The sequence below is a fragment of the Ursus maritimus genome, unplaced genomic scaffold (assembly GCF_017311325.1).
Source record: "Ursus maritimus isolate PB19 unplaced genomic scaffold, ASM1731132v1 scaffold_14, whole genome shotgun sequence".
NCBI classification, from domain to species: Eukaryota; Metazoa; Chordata; class Mammalia; order Carnivora; family Ursidae; genus Ursus; species Ursus maritimus.
This window is the reverse complement of record NW_024423786.1, coordinates 39,105,048-39,123,610: the sequence shown is the minus strand read 5'-3', so window position 1 is coordinate 39,123,610 and position 18,563 is coordinate 39,105,048. Positions and strand designations below refer to the sequence as shown.

The following is an 18,563-nucleotide window of genomic DNA, read 5'->3' as shown; positions in this document are numbered from 1 at the left end:
CCGCCCCCCCCCCCCGCCCCGCACCCCCAGCACCACTCTGCCCCGCTGCCCCCAGCACTAAGGAACGGGGTGGAAGATAAAACTTCTCCGCTCCTGCCCTTTCCCCTCCCAGTGCCTCCCACTGCATTCAGCTCACAGGTGAGGGTCCCTTCCTTCTGCTCACCGGGTTGGGGCAAAAACTGTGCGCCTGGAAGAAGTCGAGGCCGCGCCGCATGCCTTGGGGGGCAGGAGACTCACAGCAGCGCTTCACACCCTGCTCGATGACAATGTCCACCAGGTCAATGGGGAAGGCACAGACGACAGAGTTGGGACTCACACCAGGGCTGCTGTCTCTCCTAGCCGTGAAGACTCCAAATAGCACTTCCTGGCCCTCCATGATGCTCAGCTCCGTGGCCAACTGGCTGCCCACGGGAGCGGTGTGGGCGGCTCTCAGCACCGGGTAGGGCTGTCCTCCCTCGGAGGCCCCGCGGCGCCGGCGTTTGGGCGCGAATCGGCAGTCGAGGACCAGCTCACGGTAGTCAGCCAGCTCGGGCTCAGCGGCGCTGAGCCGAGCCAGGCGCGTGTGCAAGGCGCCCGGGGCGGCTGTCACACTGGCCCGCTGCACTGTCAGGAAATAGACGAAGGCTCCGGCGCGGAAACTGTACACGTACTCAATAGGGTAGGAAGCGAGGTGCTGAGGCAGCACCGATAGTGCTGCAAAGCCGGGTGCGAATCCTGAGGCATCAGCCTTGAGGCGCCGGATGGACACTGAGCGGGGGCTGAAGCTCGCGGCCACCGTCTCGTCCAGTGAGGATGCTGCGTAGAAGTAGGAGGCATGGCCCTGCTCAACCACGGTCACGACAGTGCCCAGAGGGCTGGCCACACAGTCAGGGCACTCCTCGGGTTGGTTGTGATGGGCGGAGAAGAGGCAGACTGGTGGCGCCAGGTGCAAGGCTGTCCTCCGGGGCTCGAGCTCGTGCAGGAAGCAGCGGCCATGCAGGCTCGAGCCGCAGCTGACCAGTGCGGGCAGCGCCGGCTCCAGTACCAGAACCTGTGCATCTGTGTCTCCCTCTAGGCCGTGGGGGCCTGGGCCACAGGCCGCACATGTCTGGCAGCCAGGGTCCCCAACAGGGCCCGTGGCCAGGCTCTCTACTGGCTGCAGGCCAGGCCCAAGCACGTACAGGCGATTGCGTGTCGCCACGAACACCGCACTCCCGTCCTCGCCGCCCTCGTAGGTCGTTATGGCCTGTACCGGACCTGTGGCCGAGAAGCTGGGCACCTCGTACTCCACGTCAAAATCGCGCAAGGCGGTGAAGGGGGTGCGGGGGCACTGCCAGGACCTTACGGCCAGCAGTGGCGGCAGTAGCAGCAGCAGTAACAGTGAGGGCTGCGACGGCAGCGGGAGAAGCTCCATCGAGGCCCAGCTGGGGTTCCGCAGGGACTCCTGCAGGCCCGGGCCTGGCTGGGAGCCGGCTCGAGGGAAGTCGAGGCTGGGACCCAGGTCCAGAGCCGGTCCTGAGAGCCCTCGGGCAGCTCAGCCCCGCCCGGGGCTACCGTGATGCCCAGCGCCCTCCCCTGCCCTCGGGTCTGAGCACCTGACACCAGGTGGACACACACACACCGCCAGGGAACAGAGAGGCCGCCTCACCTGCCGTCCCAGCTGCCGCTCCAAGCCCGAGCTTAGAGCAAAGTCGGCCCGAGGGCGCCGGGAGGGACGGGCGGGGCCAGGGCGTGGGGGCGGGGCCGTGGGCGGGGCCTGCCGAAGGCCTGGAGTAGCCCGCCCCTCCGCCCTTCCGCCTCTCCAAGCCCTCGCAGGCCTGTCACCTACACTTCTTGGGCGCGTTTTTCTCAGTGGCGTGTGGGTGGATGTGCGTGGAGTGGCCCAGAGAGAGGTAAGGAGCCCTGAGCCGTCCCTTCCCGCCCCCCAAGACCGACTAGGCTGAAGTGAGGAAGGATCAGGGGCCCAGCACCAGCGAGGGTTTGAGGACCACAGGGCTTATTTCTTCCCTTGTCACCAGTATACAGCAACCCACTCAGACGCTGGTTCCCGAACAGGGTGGGGGCCCCTGAGAGGCCAAGAATGTGTGAAAGCCCAGAGGGGAGACGTGCGGCCCTCCAGAGGTACTGCTGCTCTCTGTGGGCGGGGGGCCATCGTTGCATGCGCCTGTCCCCGGTTGTCAGTGACAGGGTGGTGTCAGAGCAAGGTGTGTGTTGCCCCCTGCCTGTCCAAGGCGGTAGGGATTATGAGTTGGGGCCTACCCTGCTGGCTGGACATTAGAGTCAGAGGAGAGGCAGCTTAAGCGGAGGCCCTACCCTAGCTCTGGTACCTCCACTGCTGCCTCAGTCGGCAGAAGTTGCAGGATGGGGATAACAAAACACAAGGCTGGTCTTCTTTGCTGGCTCAGCTCCAGTGCCCCCTGATATGGGGGAAACATGGACTTTGACAGGGGACCTCTAACCCGCTCTGTAAGCTATGCTGGGCCTCCGTCTGTCTGTCTCTGAAATGAGGACGTAGTTCTAACTAGGTGGCTGCCCAGAGTTCTCTCTCTGGTATGTGAGGTGTATGGGATTGGGAGGAGCAGAGGCAACCTTGCCTCTTACACCTGGACTTCAGCAGCTGTTCCTTGATAACTGGTTCTCCCCAATACTGGAGAGGGACTCTGGGGGACATCATCAGCCTGACGGCCCCCTCAGCCAGATGGGCCTGGACCCTGGAGGAAAGGGAGCTTCATAGAGTGGCCCTAGGCTGAGGTCCCAGGGATCTGTGAATTGTGGGTCCCCGGGGTTTGGAAGGTAAGAGGGATGGGAGAAAGAGGAGCTTTCTGCCCAGCAGGATTCATTCAGCCTGACTTTGGAGCTGTATCTCCTGTACTCCCCCATCCAGACCATACCCCTTGTTCCTCCTTCCAGGAGCACTTTTTTCCTTTCCTCCTCTTGAAACTTAGATGGCACCTCCTCCAGGAAGCCCTCCTGATCCTGTCAATGCCAGATCCATTTCGTGGGTCCCACAGATCCTGTGCTATACCCACCCAGCACAGTTGACTCTGGGTACCTGACTCCTTTTCCCCATTTCTAGTGCTGGACTCCCTCCCCCCTCAAGGCTGGAGTTCAAGGAGCACCTGGTGGAGAGAGGAAACAGCAGGAATGGGCAGCCACACCCAGTGTTGGAAGGATTCCAGGCCTCGGGCAACGTAAAAGGCACTCCCTTCTCTAACCAGAATTGGCCCGGAAATGAATAAATACCCATAAAAAAATCATGGCACAGTTCCTGTGTTTCACAGTCAACATGCCTAAAGATAGTCATGCACAGCGAAACTGAAATGAAACATTCTCTGCTGGCACTGAGACAGTTTTTTGGACCCCCATCCTGCCTCGGGACGTTCGGAGAGACTTCTGTGGATTGGAAGGAGATCAGAGCCCTGCTTGATCACCCTATCCACCCGTATTGAGGGTTGGGGTACAGCAATCAACAGTTGATTCTTTGCTGCCACCGTGTGGCCAAGATGTTGGCTGGTTCCAGGTCAGCATCCGTTCCTGGGCAGCCTGGTCCTTGATAGCAAGCATGCACAGGAGCAGCCCCTTCCACCTTCCCCAACTGCTCACTTTGCAGGAGGGGGACAGGCAAACCATGTGGGGAAGTCTGCGCTAGGTATGAGTGCTCCCCCAAGCTGAACTCATAAGGCCTGGCCCATATTTGGCTTAGGACCTGACCAACTGCCCTGGCATCTGTGACCTCAGAGTGCCCTCCTCTTTTCCCATTTTGGGCTCTCACACCCCTCTGAACACTACTCCAAAGAACTGCTGGCCTTTTTCTCCAACCCAGAGAGATCTCTGAGTGTCAGCAGGGGATCTCACTAACCACAGTATGACCATATCATTCTGCAGCTTTAAAACATTCAATGGCTCCCCACTGCCAGACTTTTACCTGGAGTTCGAGAACCCTAGACCTTGAAAAGTCCTCTGACTTCACTGTACACCACTGTACACCATTAATACCGGGTTCTTTACCAGGTCCTTCGCTTTGCATGTGCTGGCTCCTCCACTAGGAACACCTTCCCTGTTTGCCTGTTATCCCTTCCTTGATCCCCAGATAAACCCCACACTTCAGGTGCCTCCTGTCCTAGGTACACACACTCATCTAATTGTGACCACCCCTTTCCACACCCACCCAGAATAGGTGCTGAACTGCAGAGAAGCTGAGAGCCCTACAAGTATCACAGCAGGCAACAGGGGCACCTAGAAGAGGACCACTGATCAGAGGAATGCCAGTAGCAATCATGGCATCACCCTGGCCCCAGAGGCAGTAGTTTGGTGCACTGGCCAGGATCAAGGGGAGAAACAGAAGCAGGAACAGGCAGAAAAGAGCCCCAGGGCACATGTGCAGGGTGAGCAGCACCACCAAGCCTGTGGCTGTTCCCCAAGGACTCTGGGGTCAGGGCAGGGGGCTTGCGGCTATACCCATTCTAATGTGATCCAGGATGGGGCCAAGGGCAGGGACGATGCTGCCATTTCCTGGGACAGCAACTGAACCATTCCGGTGTACCCTTGGCCCATGCTACCCACACAAATATTTTTTCCAACTGGGTTGGTTTTAGTGGCAGAGTAGCTTAGCCCAGCTCTCAGAGACTGCGTGAGGGTGATTCACTCTACTGTCTGAAGACCATATTCAATGGACACCTTCCTCCCATAAACATTTCCTAGTTCTTTTGTTCCCCGCAGCCAATGAGATGGTTGTGGCAGAACTGGGAAAGCCCCCCTGACCCCCCAGGTAGAAGTTTTCTGAGCTGTGCCTTGGGCTCTGCCCAAAGAGGGTCTCGGGATAGAGTGAATGGGACTGGGTCTTCACTGCTGAGCCTTCAGGGATGTCCAGTGACCGCTGTGGGTGGGCCATGCCAGGGTATGGGGTGGCTGAAGAGGGCCTAGTGTGCCTCATGGCATCTGCCCTTCCTAGGGCAGGGTTCACCCCTGCACAGAGGTCAGCTGGGTCTTCTCACAGGCCCTCCAGCTGTCTCCTGGGGCCATTCTAAGGAATGTACTGGCTGGAAATACAGATGCTGAGGTGGATGGCCCTCCAAGCTGGGACGATTTCCCCAGAGGCCTAGAGCTATGGTGAGGCTAAACTCTGAATCTGAGGTCTGTGCTGAACACTGGACCACCTCACCAAGGGCTCCCACCCACCTGTACCAAGGTTCAGACTCTCCCTAGTTGACTATCCGTATCTTTCCCAAATCAGCTGAGCAACAGCAGCCCATTAAGCAGAGCCACAGCTCCCAGGGTGTATGACTGGTCCTTTGGGGCACACTGCTGGGGACCCCTCCTAGGAGTGTGAGGAGAGGCACCAGGGGCTCCGAGTGTTGGGGTGGGGCGGTGGGGTGCAAGGCCAGTGAGGTGCTAGAGAACACTTTATGTGTGGCAAGACTTTAGCTGAATGCAAAGAGCCCCAGCCCAAGTTTCGACTCTGAGTGCCTGTGGCCTGATGCTGTGCAAGCGAGGGAGGAGAGGGGCTCAAATGTGCACGTGCCCCTGTGCGTGGGGGAGCACGGGCAAGGACTAGGGAGAAGGATTCAGTATCTGTATGGGAGTGAGAGTGGGTGAGTGAAGGGACCAGTGACGAGGCCCAACGAGTGTCTTCCCCAAAGCACTTTAATGCACGCACCAACCCCCAGTCCCTGCCTGCTGCCTGGGCAAGAGGGGCCAGCCCCGCGTGGAGGCTCCCATGGCTCCCATGGCCCAGTGTGCCGAAGAGGGCTGAGCCCACACACGCCCCATCAGTAGGTGAGGGGCGTGAGGATGAAGAGGCGGTCTTCTTCTTTGCGGATCCAGCGCATCAGCTTATGGATGGCACTGACGGCCGACGCCTTGGTCCCCAGGGGGCTGTAGCACATGTAGAGCTCAAAGGCACCTGTCACCTGGAGGAGGGGGCACAGGGTAGTCATCGAGGTTAGGCAGCCCCCAGAGCCCCTGCCCAGGATCCCAGTGAAGCCCAGTCCAGCCCAGCCCAGGGCCACCTTACCCAGGCCAGGAGGTTCTCATTGGGGCCTGTGTAGTAGATGGTCTTGAGTGGGCGGGAGGCATTGTGGGCTCGGCTGTGCAGGTACTGGTAGAGGCCCAGCAGCCGCTCCTGCTCCTCTTCACTGGTGTACGGGGCCTCAATCTCAGGGCTGGAGAGGGGGGAGTAGGTTCGCAAAGAAATGACTTCCATTGCCTTCTCTGGAGACCCAGAAACAACTATTCCTAGCCAGGGACACGCTGCCATGTGTCCCACCCTCCAAATGTTCTCCCAGGACAGGGCACTGTCTACCTGCCACAGAAGACTCTCCAGGACAGGGCTGGGCCCACCCAGACGGGAGCCCTGTTCTTCCCCCTCCCCCAAGTTCATGGCATCTTCGGTGACCTTCCCTTGGAGAGGCCAATCTGAGTTTAGGTGTCCAAGACAGAGAGACAGGTCTGAAGTGGAGGAAAAGTGAGCTGGGAACCCAAAAAGGGGTAATGGGAGGACAGAAGCTGCCACATCTGGCTCCGGCCCCTCGGTTGGAGGAGGAGTTCTGTGGATCCTAAGGCAGACTTGCTCCAGGGCAGGAGATCCAGGAGACCTCAGTTCCAGCTTCCTTCCCTGGGTGTACTGGGCATTTCAAGGCTTTCTGGGTAACAAAGTGGAGAGGTGTATGCCCATAGGGAGCAGAGGGATGAGGAGACTGGGTCCCTGATGTGAAGCAGACCCAACATGGCAGTCCATTCCCAGAGGGGCTTTCAGCTTCAGGACTGCATCAGGGCTCAGGACCAATNNCCCCCCCCCACCCACCCCTATCTCCCTCAAGCAGTGTCCCTGAGGCCCTCCCTCACCTGGTGAAGAGTCCCGAGCTCTTTGACTTATAGAGGAAGTGGCGCAGGTCGGGGATGCCCACTTGAGCAACACTGTAGTAGGGCGTGCGCAGGGCTTCCCGCAGCGCCAGGTGGGCGCCGCGCTTCCGCAGGCGCTCCTGAAAGCGGCGGCGGCAGTCCGAGACTGCAAAGAAGTCCTCGCGGTCGGTGGAGACGAGCAGCAGGCAGAGATCGGTGTCAGGCTCCAGGTAAGAGATGTGTGCGTGGAAGAAGCCGGCCGCGTTAAACTTGGGCAGGCACACGGGCGTCCAGGCCTCGCCCTCGCGGAAGGACGAGGAGGAACTTATGAGGTTGAAGAGCAGGTGCAGGTCGATGGGGTGCAGGAATTGGTCCTTGCGGCGCACTAGCGCCACGAGCTGGTTGCGCGCCAGCAGGATGGAGAAGACGAGGCTGCGCGCTCGCGCCTGCTGCAGGCTGGCACTCACCGCGTCGCGCACGGCCGCCGCCAGGGGCAGGCAGCGCGCCGCCCCCATGAGGAAGCTGGGGTCTCGCGCCATGAGCTGCAGCAGGTTGTCGGTGATGCGCTCCGAGCCCGAGAGCAGGCGCCGCAGGTCGTAGTTCTGCTTCTGCTGGAAGATGTGGCTCAGCTGCGCGCCCGTGAGAAGGCTCAGGATCTGGTAGTAGATGTAGAGCAGCTCCTGCGCCAGTTCCTGCGCCGACTGCCGCGTGCGCGCCACTGCCACCAGCACCAGTGGGCTCCGGCGCACGAATACTACCTTGTAGCCATCTGAAGGTGGAGGGAGGGGGTGTCAGCTTCTCCGGGAAGCCTTCCGGGATTGGCCTGGCCCAGCTCCCTCGGAGCCCTGGCTTCCTACGCCGCTTGTCGCCTTCTACAGCCTCTCCACCCTCCCTCAGAGCTCTGCACACAGTAGGGACTTAAGGATGATGAAGATAGAAACGGCAGCCCGAGGTCCCCTTTCCCTGAGGACTCCAGGCCTGTCCCTGCCACTTGGTTCACAGACTGGCAGCAGCCAAAATGCAGTGAGCGCTTCAGAAAAACACGCTTGTGTTAAACGGCAAGAGCTGGGTGGGGCTCAGGACCTGGGGCTTTTTGGTCACCTCCCCAGACTTCCGGTTCTCTCCAGGGGCAAAGCCCACGTCAGAGCCACCTTTGGCCCTCACAATAGCCCTCTAAGGCAGTCAGTGTTGCTATCCATGTTCAGATGACAATATTGAAGCCCAGTGAGGCGGAGGGACTGCCCTTGGTCACATAGCACATCCCAGCCCTCTCTAGTCCCTGGGGGTCCAAAACCTGCTATGAATTAACCCTGGCCAGGGGAGCCCTCCCTGCCCCCCTTTCCAGGTGGCTCACCTGCGTGGATAGAACGAATGGCATTCTTGTCTGCCTCCAGGAAGGACACCAGGGCCACCATGACACCCATGGTGCTGGAAAGTGCCTCCTCTGACCCATAGCGGGAGTACACAGGCTTCCCCGCCTCGCTCAGCACAAAGACGTGCTTCTGGTGCATTCGCCAGGCCTCAGCAGCCTCCTCCTCATCCCCCTCGCCTGCGCCCTCCCTGGGGGGTTCTGTGGCTGGCCGCCCAGCTGCCCCTGAAGACTCTGGCCAGTCCTCAGAGCTTCCTGGCAGCATCTCCTCCTGCAGGTCTCGGGCCACACCCGTCAGCTGGGTGCTCAGCTCACTGAAGTCCTGGCTGATCTGGCGCATGTCTGCAGGCAGTGGTGGGGGACCACCAGCACCCTCATTAGGGCTGTCCCCAGAAGCTGCCCCATCTTCCGATTCCGTCAGGTCCTCGTAGGAACGGGCATGGACGAACATGGCACCCTCCTGCCCGGCACCTGCCGGCCAAAAGCACTGGTGCTTAGAGCAGTAGCCGCTGGCAGACCACCTTACCAGCAAGGTGCCTAATAGGGTACTCTAGCCTTACTGCCCATCCTGGCGACCCAAGCCACTGTTCCCTCCTGCTGCTGCCTGCTATGAGTTATGCCTCCCTGCTAGTGAGAGCCCACCAGTCTCCTCCCATCATGCTGGGAATAAGACCCAAACCCCTCATGGCTGCGGGGGCAGCTGGCATCTGCTTGCTTCTCTCACTCTCATCTCACAGTTCTTACCCATTCCACTCACACTGACCTTGACCCACCTGCTCTTTGGACGCCCTCAACATGCCCCACCCGCCTCAGGGCCTCTGCAGCTGCTGTTCCCTCTGCCTGGAAGGCATTCCCACCTCCTCATATGGCTGGCTCCTTGTCACACTTCAGCTCTCAGTGAAGACGTTAGTTACCTCCTCACCTGACCTCCGACCCTGGGCACTCTATCACATCTCCCTCCTTGATTTCTTTTGTGCCACTTGTCAGTTGTTATCCTTCTCCCCAACTGCAATGGGGTTCTTTCCGAGAGGCAGGAACCTGGTTGTTCACCGCTCTATGCCCAGCACCTCGCCCCGCGCCTGGAATACTTCCTGTGTTCAGTGACTCTCTCTCCCTGCGAGAAGTCTCCCTGACCCTGCTCAGGCCATAGTTCCTAACCCACTCCAGTGTAATGGCCCCATTAACCTGTGGCTCCCCTAAGGCAGGGACCATGTCAGTCCTCCTTTACTGATTTTTTTTTTGACAGAACAATTCAACAGATAAATTTTGAGTCTCTATGAGGAGTTCGGTACTTATACGAGGTATTGGGGATACAACCACTCTGTGCTCAAAGAGCTCACAATCTTGGGGACGAGAGACGTGCAATGCATACATAAACACATAAAATTACAAAATAATGAGTATCCTGTATAGAGCATGGTCAGAGCAGGCAGGCCTGACTCGTGAGGAGGTGACATTTAAGCTGAGAGCTGAGGGAGGGAGAAAGAGCCAGGAAGGTACACTGTAGACCCACGGAACAGGAGGAGGACCCATGCCGGCAGCCAGACAGTACAGGGTGAGTAGCCCAACAAGAAGTGGAGAGGAAGGCCGGACATAGCCGGACTGAGCCTGGTTCCCTGCAGTATCCCCAGCACCCGACAAATAGCCCAGGAGTGACTGAACAAATACATGAATGAGTGCGAGCGAAAGACTGGCTGGGAATCCCAGTGGCCCTGGAGGCTGCTCTCGCTGTCAGCTTCCTGGAGCTGCACACCCTGCCCATACCTGGCTCCATTCCCTGAGCCAGTCCTGGTGTGGGGCTCTCAGCTCTCTCCATACTCTGCCCATCAGAAGGAGCCAAGGTGCCATCAGGGCATTCGCTGCTTCTCTTCCTCTGCATGTCAGCTGCCATCCCTCCGGCTTGCCTGTGGGGCAAGCAAAGGCGTCATCGAGGGTAAGGGGGAAGGTGCTGTTGGCAGGGGTCACTGGCATAATTAACAGTGGCAAGTACAAAAAAGCATCCCTCACCAGGACCCAACTAGCTCAAACCCCTGGGGAAGGGGGTTCTGAGTAGTCCCCTCTAAGAAATGAAGTATGTTTTCATTTTCTAAATAGAAAAGGAAGAAAGAATTCATTGTACCCACTCATTGTAGAAAACTTGGAAAATACAACAAAGTCTAAAGAAAGAAATGTCACCATTCTCCCACCTTTCAGGACCTTTCACTGTTCACATTTTGGTGTATTTCCTCCCAGTTTTTTTTTTTTTTAATGTACAAAGAAGGTAAATTATTTATTTTTATTTATTTATTTATTTTTTACAAACTGATAATAGCAGCTAGCACTTACTGAGTGTCAAGGCAGCGTGCTAAGCAGTTCAGTGGACAGTTATCCAAGCCTAATCACTCCGCCCTGGGGCAGGTGCTCCTGTCTCAGACTAGCTTCATAGATCAAGGGACTGAGGCTGGGAGAGTTTGGATGTCTTGCCCAATGTCACAACAGGAAGGAAGCACTGGAGCTGGGAATTGAAACAATTCTGTATCCTGCTATCTTCCACTGGACATCCTACCATGAATATTTCCCCATTCAAAACTAAGTTGACCAATAGCGCTTTTTAGATATTTAGGCATTTGCAAAGAAAGAGCAAACAGGCTTGTCTTCAGGCTGGCTTTTTTCTGAATACACTATTGTACTTTCTGAATTTGGCACTGGGGCTTGCCTTACAAATTACAACCAGCTAGAGACATGACGGTTCTCAGAGCCCATCTGATGGCCAAGACTGACTCAGCTAAACCCCCCAATTCTCCTAGCCTCTGGGCCTGGTAGAGGTGGCTAGGAGTGGATGGCAGGGATAGCGAAGTTGGATGGCTCACTTGGAGTCACCCCTCAAGCCCCTGAATGGCAAGCTGAAGGGCCTTCACTTGGCAGGCAATATACATTCCCAGGGGAGGGCTTCCATTTGAGGCACTGACCCTTTTGTGAAGAGAAATCTGGCTGGATAGGCTAGAAGGGCAGCAAAGACCAGTCAGAGACTCATGAAGAGGTCATGCAGGCAGGCCAGGGGCCTGGAAAGGACTGGTGTTGGTGATCCTGCCCGTGCCTTCCTAGGGCAGAGTCTTAGGGAGTAACTGAGGCCCTGTTTCCCACTAGCTCTGCAACCTTGGGCAAATGACTCCTCCCTGAGCCTGGCGTGAAGTAGGTAGTCAAAAACGTTCACAAAGAGAGTGATCTCAAAGACCAAGCGTCCCCATCACTCGCATTTGTGTGGTTCCAGGTTGTATCCGTGAACACTCTCTCAGACCCCCCACCCACCCCCATCCCACCAGAGTTCCTATCAGGGAACTCCTGTATGGACCCAAAGAACTGACTTTCAACCTCCTTTTTTTTTCTTCTTTTTTGGGGGCATCTTTGTTGGAAGCTATGGAATCCTTTCTTCAAATGAGTCTTTTGCAGAAGTTCAGTGTGCAAAACAGACAGAGCAGCCCAGTGGCCACCCCTGCACTGAGCCCGGAGCATCGCGGAACAAGTGAAGGCTGGGTACCACGGGCCCAGGGCATCACCCCACACAGAGTTGGACCAAAGAAACATCATTTGGGAGAAGAGCCACCTTTGGGGATTTTCTAGGCCACTAATCCCGTCCAGCAGGACAATCAAGAGCGATGGTTCCCAGCATGAGTCAGAGCCTAGAGGACTACCTTGGGCCACCTTGTCTTACAAGGGGCCAGAGTAACTAAGAGGCTACTTGCCCTCAACAGCAACCTGTTCAGAAAGTTCTCCTCAGAGACAGAGATGGAGACCAATGGGAGAAATCCCAAAGAGGCCAAAACAACCACTGTAATACCACAGAGGCCAGGGCAGTGCAGCTACAGTAACGAGGGCAGGCCTAGGTCTTCCGCAAGGAGACACAGGCCACATGAGAACCTCAGAGACCATTCTTTCACAAGCTAACCTAAAAGCCAGACTGGGGCCTACACAGCTACGTGAAGAGAGAGTGACCCCAGAGAGGTGAGTCTGTCCGTGTCCAGGCAGAGGGCAAGCTGCTACTGACAGGGCTTCTGGACCTGGCTCCCTGGATGGAAACCTGGATTGCTATGTGCTTCCTTCAGGGGAGAAGGTCCAGAACCACTGCTTTAAATCACCACATTTCTGGGATGCCTGAGTGGCTCAGTTGGTTAAGCATCTGCCTTCGGCTCAGGTCATCATCCCCGGGTCCTGGGATCGAGCCCCACATCGGGCTCCTAGCTTAGCGGGGAGGCTGCTTCTCCCTCTGCCTGCCGCTCCCCCTGCCGTGCTCTCTCGAGGGCTCTCTCTCTCTCTGATAAATAAATAAATAAAATCTTAGAAAGAATTACCACATTTCTATGTCACCTCACTTTCCCACTCCGCTAGTCAGTAAGTTCACACCTTCTCTCTTCTCAAACTTCCCTCACCTGCTTCTCCCATGTTCGCTCAGCACGAACTGTGATACGGCTGAGGAAACAGAAGTCAGCCACAGAGAAGGTCCAAGAGTCCCACCACCACCTCGCCTCACCTGCCAGACGCTGCCTTCCTTTTTCTCACTGAAGATGAGCTGTTCATGCTCCACTGGGGGCAAACTCCCCCACTCCAGTCCCTCTCCCAGATCATTGGTTTCCCCTTCTCTCCTATCCATCACCAATATGCTGATGCTTCGTCCATTTTCAAAACCTTCCCTGGGGTGTATTCACTCCATTATAATTCACTGAGCTGTACTTATGATTTGTGAACCTTAGGTCTGTCTTATTTCAATAAAAACATTAAAACAAACCTCCCTCTAGGTTCCACCCCACTTTTTTGCTGCCCTTTATAAAACAAACCTCAAAATAGTAAATACTCCTTGGAGTTTAATTAGTCAGGTGGGCTAGGTTATGCTTTGTGATATGAATGCCAAAATGGCAGAGGCTTTACACATAAAGGCTTATTTGTTGCTCACAAAAGTCTACCATGGCTCTGGTAGTAATTCAGCTCCCTTCCAAGCAGTGATTCAGGAATCCAAGTTAATTGTATCTCATAGCTCTGCCATTGGAATGCGTGCCTTTCCCACCTCACTGGGCAGTGGAAGACAGGGCTGGAAGGTCATGTATCGGCTCTTAAATACTTCAAAGCCCAGATTGGCCAGAACTGGTCAGGTAGCCAGAGGGACTGGGAAATGTGGGGAGTCGTGGATAATCAAGAAGTACATCTGCCACAGCCTCTCCACTTCTCCCACTCACTCTTGAAGCCATTCCAACTAGACTTGTGCCTCCATTACTCTAGTAACACTGCTCCCATTAAGGCTGCCAGTTGACCTCAGGATCATCTCACTTCACTCAGGAGCAGCAATGGATGCAATTGATCCTTTCCTCTCTTTTGAAACATTTTTTTTCTTCTTGGCTTCTGGTATACCACTCTCCTTCCTTGGGTCTCCTCCTACCTCATGGACCATTTCCTCTAAGTCCTTTTTTGCAGTTCTTATAGCTAAGAGACCCAGATTTCAGTCCTTATATCTCTTCCTTGTCTTCATCCAATCCACTGGGTGATCTTATTCAGTTTCACGGTTTTAAATTCCACTGATACATTAATGATTCTAATTTTTATTTCCAGCGCCAATCTTTCTTCTGAATTCTAGAGGCACACACATTTAACTGTCTACTTGATGTCTGCCCTTAGATGTCTTACAGGAGCTCAAAGTTCTGTGTCCAAAACGGAGTTCCTAATCATCCTCTTAAAAACTTATTCCTCCCAGAGTTTTCGCCACCTCAATGAAAGACGTCATCCTTTCAGTTATTCAGCAAAAGATCTTGGAGTCGTCTCTTTTCCTCACACCTCATATACCAAACCATTAGCAAATCCTGTCACCTGTACTTTAGAATACAGGTGCACCCAGCAAAATGTCTTTCTTGTTAATATTTTCCTCATAGAATTCCTTTTAGTTTTTAATACCAACTGTGGTAGCCAGCCTTCAAGATGGTCCCCAGTGATCCTCAACTCCTGCTATTCATGCCTTTGTGTACCCCCCTCCCACACTGAGCAGGGCTGATCTATGTAACCAAAAGGATAATGTGAAAATGACAATGTGTGATTTCTGAGGCTAGGTCATAAAAGATATTGTGGCTGCAGCCTTTCTCTCTTGGATCACTCTCTTCAAGTGGAGCCATTAGCATGTTATGAGGACACTTGAGCAGCCCTACTCATGCCCTTTCAGGGCAAGAAACTGAGACCTGCAAACAGCCAGTATCAAATGTGCCAGTCGTGTGAGTGAGCAATCCTGGAAGCAAATCATCTAGACCCAGTCAGGCCTTCTGATGATCGCAACATCATGAGAGAACCTGAGCCCGAACCATCCAGCTAAGCCTCTCGCAAATTCCTCCCAAATCCCCATAGGAATTGCATGAGATAATAAATATTTATTGTTGTCTTAAGCTGCTAAGTTTGGGGGTAATTTGTTATACAGCAATAGATAACTAATACAACAAACTTGTATTGATTCAGCTTATGTTCACACAGAAAAAAATGCATATTGACATCATCAGAACTTGATCTATATTTTAAACAAAGTAATGTGCATTTAAAGCCTCAAATTATATTCCAAATCAGACAGAACATCACTGAGTGGCAAGAAAAGGGGCTTTCTTGCATCGTGGCTGTTGCAGGTACTGAAAGAGGCCATAATACTACATCAAAGCAGCAAACACTGTTTCGTGATCAGGAGGAAATGCTTTAAGTATTTTATATCCTAACACTATAACTTACTAGGCATATATTAGGTATGTATTTTTCCTGTGATTTAGTACCATTTTAGAAAATTAGAGATTTGGAGTTGATGAGGGAAGCATTGTACTTTTCCCCAGTTAAAATAATGGGAAACAGACTCTAAGTTAGTGATTCCAGACATAATGCCCAACTTTCATCCAACACTGATGTCAAATGGGAAATACCTATATCCAGAATCTGATCACTGCTCAACACCGCCACCACTACCACAGTGGTCCAGACTACCATTCTCTCTGTAGGAGTGTCGCACCTGTTTTTTAACCGGTCTCCCCACTTCTGCCTTTGTCCCTGCACAGTCTGTCCCTCGCACAGCACTCAAAGCGATCCTCTTGAAAAAGAAGTCAGGTTGTGTAATTCCCCTATTCACAACTCTGTAATGGTTGCCACTCATTCAATGAGAAAGCCAATTTCCTCACAGCGGTGCACAAGGCCCCACTCTATCTACTCCCCCACCATTACTTCTTCAACCTCATCTCCTGTCCCTGCCCCCACTCGCTTTACTTCAGCCCAGCCACACTGATCTCATGGATTTCCTTTAGGATAATGTAAATGTAAATCCTGAGCACTTCTTCACTTCAGAACTTTGCCCTTGCTGAGCTTTCTGCCTGGACCACGTCTCTCTGCCTTTCCCTCTGCCCCCCCCCTTACCTATTCCACTGCTTGGGCTAGATATTGACATGAACCCACTCTCTCACTTCCTTCAGGTTGTTGCTCAAGTGTCACCTATCAGAGAAGCCTTCCTGTAATATCCCCGATTCTCACCCCTTTTGCCCTGCTTCATTTTTCTACATTGAAGGTCACCCGGTGACCTGCCACAAATTTCAATTTATCAGCTCCACGCACAGGAGGAGTTTAATCAACATTTGTCAGATCAAAACTTGGGGAGGGAAAAGGTGAAAGATCCTCAAAGAACACCCAGTTATAATGCAACCTCTGGAGACCCCTGCCTGTGGAGAAGACTTGTGTTTGGTGGTAGTCAAGTGCTCAGGAACAACGGCCCTGGATGAACCTGGTTTGGTTTTGTAAGTCTTTAGTTTCCTCATCTATAAAATGGGGATAATGATAGTACTGATTCACTGGGTTGTGGGAGGATTACATGAGATAATCCATGTAATTTGGTTACCCTGGCACAGAGGAGGCCCTTGTACACTCAACTGCTGCCATTAGCACACCATGATTATTTTTACTTAGCATTCAGACCATATGTAGCTACACTTACACATAGATCCAGTGGTTTCTGCCCCATAAATCAGTCCTTCGAGAGCTGGCTCACGCTGAGTCAGGCCCTGAGTGAACTGGCCTGGGAAAACATGATTCTGACCTCATGAATCCAGGTAGGCTCTGGCCAGAAGTGAGCCACCTGTGATGTCCAGCCAAAGAGATGTCTGTGGGCCTAAGACTGGGAGTTCCTCCAGGCTTACTGGCTCTTCACTGGGCCTGACATTGCAGGAATGGACCATTGGTTTTCTGCTGCTTCTAGGAGTCTCTCCTAAGTTGAACTCTTTGGTCTGCCACATGCCCCTGCTCTGTGCCTTACACCTTTGGCTCAAAGACCCAAACAAGGTCTACAGCAACTTACCCAATGTCCTGGGGGCCCACTACCCACCTTGTGGGCTTCATGCGACTGAGCCCAGGATGGCTGAGTGGTACCCAGTATGACACATGCATGGAGTGAGGACAGGGTCAGCTGGCTGGGGATAGCAGTGGCTTCCTTTACAATAGTTCCCCTGCTACCTGAAATCATGTAGGACCTCAGCATCTCCAAGGCCAATCTGGGGATCCAGCCAGAAGTCCTGAGGAAGCAAATAGTTCTCTGGACACTTACGCTGGAAACCAGGCAGGGAAGGTGAGTGACTCACAGAAAATCCCACCCCAACCCCCACTGGAGCCATAACCTGCATGACTGAAGCTCCTAGGAGGCTGGGCCTGAAGTCATTAAGCAAGAGAGGTCTCTTGGAACCAGTCCCATATGTGCCCTTGGGCCCCTTCTCAGGCAGCCTCTCTAGAAGTCCCCAAGGCATGCTACTTTCCCTAGAAGTGCTCTGCTGTGCCTACAAGCAATGTCATCAAACAGGCTGGCTCAATCAGCCCTTCTCCTGTGCCCACCCTGGAGCAGGTAGAACCTTCAAGAGCCCCTCCCTACTGGCTCCCTACCACTGTTGCTCCCTCTCCCTGCTTAGATAGTGCTCTGTTCTCCTTGACCCCTTTGGGAGTGAGCTCCAGATGGGAGGGTGGTGCCAGGATGTATGGGTGCATGAGACTGGGAGACTGTGCTGTAGCTGTTTCAGCAGGATACCCCGAGCTGAGAGCATGGCCTGGTACTTGTCACTGCTGGTGGCCACTCCCCTCTCTGACAAAGGCTGCTTACCCTCCCCCAGCAAACTTGAACCCAGAAAGGGTTGCTCACCCAGTACAAGGGGCAGACGTGTTATCTGAACCAGGGCACCCTTGAGAGCAAAGTCCAAAGCCTCAGGACACTTCCAGGAGCTGCCCCATTCACCCCACAGTCACCTCTGCCGATCTTTGAGAGAACTTTATGGGGGTTGGGGTGGGGGGTGTGGGTGCCTTGGGGGGCGGATCCTACCTGGCTGCTGGCCCCTACAGGACTTTACCCTCCCAGCCAAAGGAAGGATCCCAGTCTTCGCCTTTTGTATTCTCCACTTGGGGGCCAACCGGCTAAGGCACCCCAAAGAGACTAAGACCTCCTACCGCAAATGGCAGCGTAGGCAGCAGGGGCGCCCTGTCTTCAAGCCCCTCGCTCCAAGGATGACAGCTCTCCAGTCTCTCGGTACCCCAGGCCACGTGGGCTGGCAGTCGTACTCACCTGTTTCTCTTGGGGGCTCTGGACGCACAGAGATTGCCGGTCACTGCACTCTGCCGGACCCCCGGGAGAGCATGGGTGCCCGGCCAGACCTGGACTGAGGGCGCAGGTTCGCGGGGCCACGGCCCCCTGCGGACGCAGACATGTCCCCTGTGCGGGCCACCGCCCCCTCCCACCGCCCCTCGCCAGGCAGCCGGCCCAGGAAGACAGCCCTCGCCGGCCTCTCGCGGCGGAGGCCCGGCTCCAGCCGCTCGGCCCAGCCCTGCCCGCCCCGGGGTGCATTGTGGGAAATGTAGTCCGCAGCCCGCGGCCGCCTGCGGCACTCTGGGGCGGGGCGGGGCGCGCAATCCTGGCAAAATCGGGGGCGGGGGCGGGGCCTGACCCGGGTCAAGATTTGCCTCATCCGGTAGCGCCTTCTTTTGCGTCGGGGCCTGGCCCAAGCGCCTCCCCGGAACCGAAAGGCCAGGTTGGGCAGCAGGCCCAGACTCCCAGGCCCCTCCGCCCCGGTCAGCTAGAGGTTTATTTCAAGCGGGAGGAAGAGACGTTGGGGTTGTTTCCTCTATTGACTGTGGAAGGGCAGTACAAGGTTAGGGGCTGGATAAATGTCATTTAGTGGGTCGAGCTACACTGGTGTAAAGCATGTAGGCGCATCAATTGTTGCTGAAGACATCCTTTTAGCCACGTTTTAATATATCAGTATGGGACTCTAAAACAGTTCTCAGCTTTGACTGCACATAGAACGACCTGAGGAAATTTTAAAAATCAGTAACACCTAGAGATTTTGATTCAATTGAATCGGGATGGGAC

The 18,563-nt window shown here is 54.8% G+C and overlaps 2 protein-coding genes and 2 long non-coding RNA genes across 6 annotated transcripts in view; 2 read left to right on the top strand and 2 right to left on the bottom strand.

Moving 5' to 3' along the window:
- Positions 1-1,393, bottom strand: part of MST1R (macrophage stimulating 1 receptor) — a 12,860-nt gene extending 11,467 nt beyond the window's left edge. For all 3 annotated transcript variants that reach the window (XM_040628789.1, XM_040628791.1, XM_040628790.1), the window contains exon 1: positions 164-1,393. In XM_040628789.1, the coding sequence (XP_040484723.1) occupies positions 164-1,393 (1,230 nt within the window). The remainder of the gene's footprint in view (positions 1-163) is intronic.
- A 352-nt stretch (positions 1,394-1,745) lies between these two features.
- Positions 1,746-3,236, top strand: LOC121102502. The gene is made up of 2 exons (XR_005834552.1): positions 1,746-1,871; positions 3,056-3,236. It is a non-coding gene; the product is annotated as an uncharacterized LOC121102502 (long non-coding RNA).
- Positions 3,237-5,605: 2,369 nt separating this feature from the next.
- MON1A (MON1 homolog A, secretory trafficking associated) lies at positions 5,606-18,159 on the bottom strand. The gene is given in 7 exon segments (XM_040628236.1): positions 5,606-5,888; positions 5,993-6,140; positions 6,823-7,588; positions 8,174-8,659; positions 9,953-10,092; positions 17,760-17,935; positions 17,938-18,159. Coding segments are annotated over 7 exon segments (2,079 nt in total). The 3' UTR covers positions 5,606-5,747.
- On the top strand, positions 10,102-12,949 carry LOC103674810. The gene is made up of 2 exons (XR_571712.2): positions 10,102-12,169; positions 12,618-12,949. It is a non-coding gene; the product is annotated as an uncharacterized LOC103674810 (long non-coding RNA).
- Positions 18,160-18,563: the final 404 nt, after the last annotated feature.